This window comes from Podarcis melisellensis (assembly GCF_964234715.1).
Source record: "Podarcis melisellensis genome assembly, chromosome: 4".
Taxonomy (NCBI): domain Eukaryota; kingdom Metazoa; phylum Chordata; class Lepidosauria; order Squamata; family Lacertidae; genus Podarcis; species Podarcis melisellensis.
Window position 1 is genome coordinate 11,480,004 of NC_138531.1, and position 10,265 is coordinate 11,490,268.

General features: G+C 43.3%; 1 protein-coding gene across 13 annotated transcripts in view; it reads right to left on the reverse strand.

Moving 5' to 3' along the window:
* MYCBP2 (MYC binding protein 2) overlaps positions 1 to 9,535 on the reverse strand; it is a 139,336-nt gene extending 129,801 nt beyond the window's left edge. For 10 of the 13 annotated variants that reach the window (XM_081907261.1, XM_081907259.1, XM_081907258.1 and 7 more), the window contains exon 1: positions 9,034 to 9,534. In XM_081907261.1, the coding sequence (XP_081763387.1) occupies positions 9,034 to 9,380 (347 nt within the window). In that variant the 5' untranslated portion in view covers positions 9,381 to 9,534. Of the gene's footprint in view, positions 1 to 9,033 lie in introns of all 13 variants that reach the window. The other 3 variants (XM_081907254.1, XM_081907252.1, XM_081907260.1) reach the window with 2 other exon arrangements.
* Positions 9,536 to 10,265: the final 730 nt, after the last annotated feature.

The following is a 10,265-nucleotide window of genomic DNA, read 5'->3' on the forward strand; positions in this document are numbered from 1 at the left end:
CACATGACCCGGAAAGCTGACGACAGACAAATGCTGGCTCCCTCAGCCTCAAAGCGAGATGAGCACCACAACCCCAGTCACCTTTGACTGGACTTAACTGTCCAGGGGTCCTTTACCTTTACCTTACCTTTTTAGATCCCGCAAACCATGAACAAAAGAAGAGAACTATTTAGAAACAATACCATTTTGATATAGCACTGAAGTATTTCAGTTTGCTTATTAAATAGCTAATGGCTATATAAGAAAATAAAGTCTCAGTTACATTTGACTTCATCCAGTACCAGAACTCAGAGTGTCAACCTCCTGTTTTGTTTAAAAATGTAGTTTCTCTATTTACAAAAGATCTAAAAGATAATTTGGTACAGCCATGCAGTTTTAAAGGCAGCTTTATATGAACCAACAATAAAATTGTGAGTAGGGTTTAAAGAAAAAAATGTGTGTAGCTAATTCTGTCAACAGTGAATTAGCAAGTATATGATACTGTGCCTTCCCCCCACTTTGTTTCAGAGAGGTATTTGGCAAGCACACCACTGACTAGCCTTACAGTCTCATACTCCATTACATTATGCAATATTATAAATGGATGCATATAAGTGAATCAAAATAGAAAACGCATACACTAAGTCTAGGCATCCAGTGCCAAAGATTTTCTCAAAGCATGTTCTTGTAGGTTTCCCCAATAACAATAAGCGGGAAGTTAAATAACACATTCTATTTAAACAACATTCTTATCATTATGGCTGCAATCCAAAATTCATCGACTTAGTAGTAAGTCTTGCTGAACTCAGTGCAACTTTCTCCCAATTAAACATACTTAGGATCAGCTTGTTAATCTGTTAATAAGTGACTTCTATTATTAGCAGTGCTCTGTCAAATGCAATCTTTAGTTCAATACATTCAATGTAAAAGCAACCAAATTTTTAAAAATCCTTCTGGAAATGCAACAAATAACCTCAAGTGACATTCAGTGTCACATATTAGAGTACTTCTGCTAGCATGACAGGAGTTCCCCCTACTTCTCTTCAGATCTGCTGGGGGGGTGTCCCCCAATGAAAACAGATTTGGGTCCCTCCAAAACAGATTTTGGGGCTGCAGTGGGGAAGTGAAGAAGGGGGAATCCCTTTATGCTAGCTAAAGTCCATTCCACTGGCAGGTGGCTACCATTAGATGTCAGCCCTTGAGCTTTAAAGGCGCTTCTAAAAAACCCACTACTGTATCATTCAACGTTCTGTGTCCTCATCAGGAATGTAGTTTCCAGACATCATGAAGCCACTGAATAAAATATATTCAGGCTCTTCTTTTAGAATAGGAGAATTGAAATATATACAATATGGTTGGTGGGTGTGGGTGTGTATTACAGTACTGTAATTTCTTCTTGGTTACAGTTGCTAAGGAGGCAACACCTTTGGCAACAGTGCTGAAAATTAGTGTATTGTGTACCGGTATTTAGGCTGATTGGGGGCATTAACCCGACTAACTCTCAGAACATCGTTCTAGAACAGCCATTCCCAACCAGGTCCCTCCGAGTGCTTTGGCCTACAATGTCCATCTTCTCCGACCATTGACCATGTTGCCTCTGGCTGATGGAAGCCAAAAATGGCTTGAGTCCAAAATACCTGGAGGGTCCAAAATATCTGGAGGGTACCAGTTCGGGGAAAGGCTGTTCTGAAAGAACTCCTCTTGGTCCTGAAATAAAAGCCAATAGCAAGGGGTCCTTATGGTGGCCATATGTTCCTAGCCAGTATTATATGTATGGCCACTACAGACAAGGGCAACAGAGGAAGACAGAAAAGGAAAAAGAAAGGTAGTAAAAGAGGAAAATAAGGCTGTCAAAAGTGGAGGTGCAATCTAGCAGGTTCCTGCAAGGAACATCCTGAAGAAAACATAGAAGGGGAAGGACCAGAAAACAACAGCTGGAAAAGGCAGTAAGAGGGCTTCAGGAAATATATGCTTAAGAAAGCGGAGAGGCTTCAGCAAGTAAGTAGCTGGGAAGTGGACCTGGCCCAAGGGAAAACCTCTGTTCAGAAAGGAGTCCTCATTTGCAGCTGAACATTCAACAGACCAGGGAGAAGCGTTTTATTTGTTTGATAGTTTAAAATTGTTTGATGGTCTGATTTGTAATAATTTGGAAAATTAATAAAAATAATTTGGAAAGGGGTGGGGGCAGAGAACTGAGAGAGGACTTCAGTCCAGAAGCCAGTCTTGCCTGAGTGCTCACTTGGGGGGGGGGGAGAGAGAGAGAAATTAAGCCCTGGCTTTAAATGGGGGGTTACCTAAAGAAGGGTGACTCATTGGTAACTATAACAAGATGTGACATCTCACAATGTTATCCTGCAAGCTTTAAACTGGTTCCTTTTAAACATATATTAATGTCTATAATATCCTTTGGTTCATGTTTAAAGTCAAAAGTTGTGGGTCAACCTCATGCTTAAACTATATCAATCAGGCTACTATAAAGAGCCTATAAAGAGAGGATGGAAATGAGTGTTTCTTTTAAGATATATGGTGGCAGCAGAAATTTAACAGCAAAGTTAAAAGATACATATGTTTTTTCAATGGTTTGTAACAACTATACCAAGCGTAACAAAGGGAACTGCAAGTGCCTACACATTACAGCTGTAATCCTACATGTACTTAGAGCCTGAGCTCTACATGTACTTAGAGCCTATTTAATTCAATGACATTTACTTCCAATTAAAGATGTTTAGGATTGCAATATTGAGTTATTTATCTTAACTTTTAAAAATAGGTTAAAGGGGCAGGTTAAAGGGAAGATATAGCTATCAACATTGTAGTAAATAAAAGGAAGGCTATTATTTGGGCTCAGAAGCCATATTTATCACTTATGAGGAGGGGACCTCTTTTAAAGAAAAGGATGAGAAAATAAACACCCCTATAAGGAAAAGCAACATTTTAAAATATTCAACTACTGTAATTATATTCTTTTATTAAGTTTGAAGTTAATTGCAATTATGCACAGTAAGCCTTGAATTCTGTGTACAGTTGTGGGAGGACAGTCCACTAATTCAACGAGACTTGCTTGTGAGTAAATATGCATAGGATCAAGAGACAAATGTTACAGTTACTGTACACAAAATTAAACTACCTTGAACACTATTTGTTTTATTTATGGCCTATTCCATCTCAGTAAATACATACCTCTGAAAACATTTAACTAGTCTGTTGAAATGGAAAGGTTTGCATGAACTGAAACCAGCCTTTCAACTCTTTCTCTTGTTAAATCCATTCCTTAATGGTTGGTGTGTATGTGTGTGTTTGAACATTCATTAGTTTATTTCACTTTATGTAAAAGAGGGTGATATATGAGGTAAGTGAAAAGAAAGATGTTTCAGAGGCTGTGTTATACAATAGAGGCCTTGCCATGTGGTTTCTCAAGTCAACAGACTTGCACTGCACCCCAAACTCCTTATTCTGCAACATTTGAAAGCATTTTTGTAATGTGAAACCTTAAGAGTGCTGCTTCTCTGGTAAGAGTTGAGCATTATTGCCTTTGAATTGTTACCAAGAAATTTACAGTAGTGTGCTAAACTGTTTTAACTCTTTCATTAATTCATTCTGAAATAAAGTATTTCATTATAATATTTCCCGCCTCCCATTTCAGGCCTTCAGAAGACAAACTGAAACCCTCTCTCCCCATTTTTCTATTCTGTCCAGTTCCACGTTATGTTCACATTATCCCCAAAGATCAAGAAGCACCAATACCTTTTAAAGCATGCATTCATACATTCTGTGGGTTGTACCCAATAGGCAGAGCAATCCAAATTGTGCGACACTACCAAACCTCTGTCCACAGGCACTCACAGAAGCAGAAGGGGGACAGGCAGATGGAAACTGATGCCTGTACCAATTTCAAAGTTCCTGTGAGCAGAACTCCATTCATGGGATGTTCCACCTCTGGAGCAAGGGAAGAGGCAATCTCAGCCAATTCCCTTTCCCGCTGCAACTCCCCCATTAAAACCTACTTGGAAGACCCTCTGGAAACATGTGGGGAAGGCTGCTTGAGTATGGGGGGGGAATCACCTTTCTACCTCCCTTCAGAAGGAGCCTTTGCTAAATTCTCAGTTCCTTCCGTGAATGGAAGGAGTCCTTCCAGTCACAGAATACTGTGGATCCAACCTAATGTTTTGCTGTTTGACATCCTTGGTCATAGGTTCACTACCAATGTGTTAAATATTAAATAAAAACTTCTGGTATTACAACTGTTACAAATTTATTTTACATACACAGAAATAGGTGTATGCTCCATTTTCAATGTGTTTTTTTCAAAGAACACTATTTTGGACTACTTTCAATAACCAAGATAATTTGTAGGGTTCATATTTAAAAGCAATGTGTATAAGTAACTCCAAACTATATTCAATTCAGTATTCAGTTGAATGAAAAGTAATAATACCACAGCTATCAAAACATTGTATTGTTCTAAAGTAAAGCAAATTAAGAAAGCACCTGGACATAGAGGCTATTTTGTACTGATGCAATGTAATAGGTGTATAGTTAAAGCTATGGTTTTCCCAGTAGTGATGTATGGAAGTGAGAGCTGGACCATAAAGAACGATGACCGCCGAAGAATTGATGCTTTTGAATTATGGTGCTGGAGGAGACTCTTGAGAGTCCCGTGGACTGCAAGAAGATCAAACCTATCCATTCTTAAGGAAATCAGCCCTGAGTGCTCACTGGAAGGACAGATCCTGAAGCTGAGGCTCCAATACTTTGGCCACCTCATGAGAAGAGAAGACTCCCTGGAAAAGACCCTGATGTTGGGAAAGACTGAGGGCACAAGGAGAAGGGGACGACAGAGGACGAGATGGTTGGACAGTGTTCTCGAAGCTACCAGCATGAGTTTGACCAAACTGCAGGAGGTAGTGGAAGACAGGAGTGCCTGGTGTGCTCTGGTCCATGGGGTCACAAAGAGTTGGGCACGACTAAATGACTAAACAACAACAACAACAATGTAATAAGTAAGCTAATGTTTGGATACAAGTTTTATTACTGCCAGGCCATCGGAACCTGGGCTTGTGGTTTGTTTGGGAAGCAAGAAACCATGTGCCCAGATTCAGACGGCATGACAAACCAAGGGTTATGTTTGTTGCTTCCAGTGATGACAGGAGCAAGGGAAAAGTGAAGAGGAAACTTTTGAGCAGTATGCACAGCCACACTGCTCATTCACATGGAATCAAATCAGAATACTGTGTCATTCCCATGTCTGTATCTTAGATATCGTATGGATGCAAAGAATATGATTGTCCACCCCCTAAAAATGAAGGGGGGGAAATTGATCCCACCAGGGAAAGCTTCTAGCCATTCATTTGCATATTTGCCAAGTGAAAGAAAAAGCAATGTTACTTTCAAAAACTTTAATGGATTCTACTGTATTGTTTCATATAAGGGAATGCAGTACACTTGCGCCAGGCAGATGGAACCAACTGTGCTTTTTCAGTGGGTATCCCTTGCATGTTCCCATGTGTTTACAAACATCCAGTTCCCCTTAATGCTTCAGAATGTTCACCAAGAGCACACAATGTACATGAAGCAAACATGTTTTCCACATAAACTGTAAATTGGTCCTGATACTGTGAGGTCAGAGAAAGAAAGCAGGTCCTGCTAGCGCAGAAGGAATTGCACATATTACATTTAATATTTATTATCACCATCCAAAGAGGGGCATCACAGGCAATACTGAAAGTTCAATAAACAATGCTAGAAAGAAAATCTAAGGAATTCTATTTACCAGTTCTATCACCTTGGCACTAGGAATTAAGTTCAGACTTTGAAAACAGGCAAGTTGTCACCTTGGGCTTTGCTACTTACTTCCCTTGCCAACAATGGCTACTGGGTTTTTTTTCTTGGTACCAAAAAGATGGGACACTGCATCCAAACCTATTGGATGACACAATATAACTTGGTGCACATCTCATTGAGGAATTATCACACACTGAACAATCCTACTATTTATTTATTCAGAGCTTCTGCAAACTTCACATTCTCAGCACTTGGATGTCTGACTAGCCTGGCTCCAGCAAATAATGAGTAATCAAAATCTAAGGGCAAATGTGAACCTGCAACTCTTTATCCAGAAGCATGCAGCTTGCTGAAGGAGCATCAGGAGGAGGAATGAAATGGCATATTCTGTTTTAAATGAGAGCTTTTCCGTGGGAAGTATTTCTATTCCAGAATCCTCAGATTTAATAAGTGATTGAAGAGTACTTCAGACCATCAGTAAGCACTCTAAAACAGCCTAATTTTTTAAAAAACAAAATTCTCTAGGTCTAGGAGAAAGCACATAGAATTAATAAAATATATAGTATAAACCTATGCAGTTAGGCTCAGGACAACAGTCAGTCTGATTTGGTAGTCTCCCCTACTCAATCCAGAATAATGTGTGATTTAAAAAAAAAAAAAAAACCTGACCTGGGGGAGGGGAATGGGCGGCCTGGACACTTCTTTCCCTTAACCTGGATAGGTCAATTCATCAGTCCAAAAAGCATTTAAGCATATTTGGTTATACTGTTATAGCATATCTAACCAGCATGTGACAATGGACTGTATCTGACTGTCATATTCCAAACAGATCCACTAAAATCAATTGGTCTACCGTGGCTTAGTCAGATGCAACCCACTGAATTCAGTGATAAGCCCAATTGATTCCACATAAAAAAGGAGTGCTTTTGAATATGCTTTCAACCCTAGGAAAAGCCATGTCACTATCCTTGGAATTAATAAAGAACTTCTCCCTGTACAGATGATTACCAGACCTCAGTGATTCTGCCAGGTGTTAAATGTTTCAGCATCACTTTAAAATCAAGGTTATTTAAATAAGAATACATAACTATCAGTTTCTTCCTACATCAACAACTATGTGCATATGTAAAAGATCAGCAACTCATTCTTTCCTTTCCTGATTCCATCTTCACCCAGTCCAGACTTTAGCTATAACTGACAACAGTAACTTTCCATTCTTATGATATAACAAAATCAAACTACTTCTTTTGCCGACAATGAATTGTCACATTCATTTCCATATTGTTTGCATCCATTCCTTGTAATTGAGTACAAATGTATATTGTAAGCTATTCAGGATAAAAACTTGAGTTTTTATTTTTGCTTACTTTACTTTTTAGAGTGCATTTATAGGAGTAGGAACCAAATGCTGCGCCTGAAAACATTAGAGTCTATCTCACCACCTAGTCAAACACCACATTTGGCGTGGCAGCAAATAAGGAGTAAGATTACCAACTCTTAGCTTGCCTTCCTGTTGTTAGATTACTAACAATACAAACCAATTTCCTTTTATAACCAACACATGGCAACAGGTAAGTATGATTTCAAGAGTTCTAAATATTCAATGCCAATAATATACAGGGCAATCCAAACCTCCTATCTGCCATACTGGATGGGGCAGAGATGCTCCTCTTCCAACCTCCTTTAGCACCCCAAAGCACCTGCCCAGATGGTGGGGAAAGCTATCACTTGTGATATCTCTGCCAGCAGTTATCAATGGAAATTCCCAATACTGGGCATTTCAGAGGGAGTGGCTACACCACCACCTGATTCCATCACATCCTGGCAGGAGCAAGCTGGTGGTAGCTACACTATCAATCACTACCACTGCTAGTCAGGGGTTAAGATAGCCATTATTGCAATCTAATTTATTACCCTAAAATAAGTAGTCTATCATCCAACTTTTGACTGCTCTGGAAAATACTACATCTCCACCTATTCCTCGCTGACAGATTCTTGTAGGTAATATTCCTATGCACTCTGCATAAATAGTATATTTATGTAATCTAACAACAGTATAGTATATTTACTCCAATTACTTGGTAGTTACCTACTCCATAGCCTGTCAGTAGGGATTAATTCTAAAGCAACATCTTTCCTCCAGAGAAAACTGGTGAAAAAATGTTATGTCAATTCAAAATCCATATGGATTTTGCAAATCCATGTTCTGGAAACCACAGCTTGTTCTTCCCTGCCAAAATCTAACTGGATTTTACATTCTTCTTATTTTCCCCCCACATGGAGTCCTTGACAGGTATTTCTACACAGATGGAAAAGAATAATACTGGAACAGGCCCAAGTTCTCAAGATTTGACTTGCAGACAAATCTGTATCATCTTGCTCAATGACAGATGCTAATTCTCGTTAGGAATTATTCAACATTAGCCCCAGTTCCCTTTCCCTCTGCCCACTAGTTTTGATACATTAAGCAAACACAGATTAAGGAGGGGCAACATCTTGGGGTGGAGGACCAATGGCAATAGCAAAACTACTTTGATACCCAACACAAAACAGACATGCTGCGAGGTACTGCCCAAACAAGAGGGCACATTCTGCTTATTCCAAGAGGTCTTAGCCACCTGGATTTTTAAAAATATCTAACATACAGCCTTATCGCTGAATCACCAGCAGCGTGTGGGCCTTTCTGAGAAGAGACAGAGTTCCCTGTTCCAAATATTTTGTGGCAGTTACCACTTAGATGATGAGCCGAGATGGCACACAGACTCCCTTTTTCCCTGACGAGATGCCTACAGATTGAACAGGATTTGCCATGGCACTAAAACGCCACCTTCCTTAAGCTGCGATTCTAGGCACAGAGACACTTGCCTGACCCAGTAAAGCCCCCTGGAACTTACTTCTGAGTAAGCAGGCATAGATTTGCACCTTGTCAGGGCCAAAGTCCACGATGGGAACGCCTGAGCTACCCATTCAAATCCTGCTACAGGAGGGAGCTGGTGCTCGTGTGGAAGACCGCCGTGTGCTTGTGCCCCCACTAGCCTACGAAGTGCGTGTGGATGTGTGCGCGCGCGTGTCTAGGCAATAAGGTATTGTCCTGCCTTTCCAGAACTGCAGTGCCAGAGGGCGATCTCGTTTTGGACAGGCTGCTACGCGGGGCTATATATCTGCCCGGGGAAGATCATCCAGGAGCTGCCTGCACGGATCCCACCACCCGGGGTGGCGGGTCGCGTGTGTGCGCGCATCTCAGCGCCCGCTTCCGCCGTTGTTGTCATTTACCTGGCGCCCGGGTGTCCGGCCTGCTCCCTCTCGCTCAGCGCCGCCGCCGTGTAAATCCTCCGGTAGCGCTCGGCCAGGGCCCGGCCCGACAGAAGCAGCTGGTAGCGGCCCCGGCAGCCGCCGCCGCCTCCTGCTCCTCCGCCGGGAGGAGAAGGCAGCCCCGAGGATGTCATGGTCGGCGGAGGCAGCAGGAGCAGCGCCCCGAAGCCCGCCGCGCTCTCGCCGGGGCCCATGGCTACGCACGGCTCGCCGGTGCCGCTGGGGAAGAGGAAGAAGCCCGGGCCACCGGGCTCGGATCCGGCGGCGGCGGCGGAGGAGGAGGCGGCGGCGGCGGCGGCCCCGCTCATCGCTCTCCCCTCCCCGCCCCTGCGCGCTCCGCCCCCGCGGCCGGCCGGGAAGGAAGGAAGGCAGGCGCCCGCTCCTCCTCTTTCCCCTCAGCGCCTCAGCGGCCCGGCCAGAGCCAAGCGCGGCGCCGCAGCAGCCAACAGACACACAACCAGGCCGCCCGGCCGGCAGCGCCTGACTGAGGGGAGCTGACTGACAGGCGCGCAGCTCCACCCCCTTTTGGCGCGAGCGCGCCGAGAGCGGAGGAAGGGCGGGGCCGCGGGGGAGAGAGAGAGAGAGAGGGAAAGAAAGGGGCGGGGTGCGCGCGCGCGCTCGTGTGTATGTCTGTGAGGAAAAGCGAAGCCGGCGTAGGGCGAGGCCGGGCGACGCAAGGGCGCGCGCGCGCTCTTCTTTCTTCGCGGGCCGCTTCCTCCCTCTCTATGGTACTTTCCACTGTAGCGCGTCTCTTTCCGACTGTCAAAACGCTGACATTTTGGTCCGGACTGCGCCTGCGCGACGTCTCCCTTTTTTTGGGAGAGAAAAAAATGTCTTGCCCCACCCGCTTTTTATTTCCGCCCCCCCTCCACACAAACACACACATATCTGTGAGTTCTGAGAGTCCATGTGCGCATGTCTGTTGCGGTTGAGGAGGGAGCCGTGTGTTTCTCTCAGGGGGTTTCGCTCGCTCTGGGCTGTTGTTCTTATTTCTCTACCTCCCCTCACACCCTCTTTCTCTTGTATCTGCTTCCCGAGAGCGCGTGGAGATGATGTCATAGTAAATTGCGCACAGACACACACACACAAAAACAGAGTGTAGACTCTTAAATATTCAGCAGCAGTGGAAAGAGAGGAGAGGTTTTTTTAAAAAAAGTATTTCAATTATTATATATTTATTAATACCCCACCTC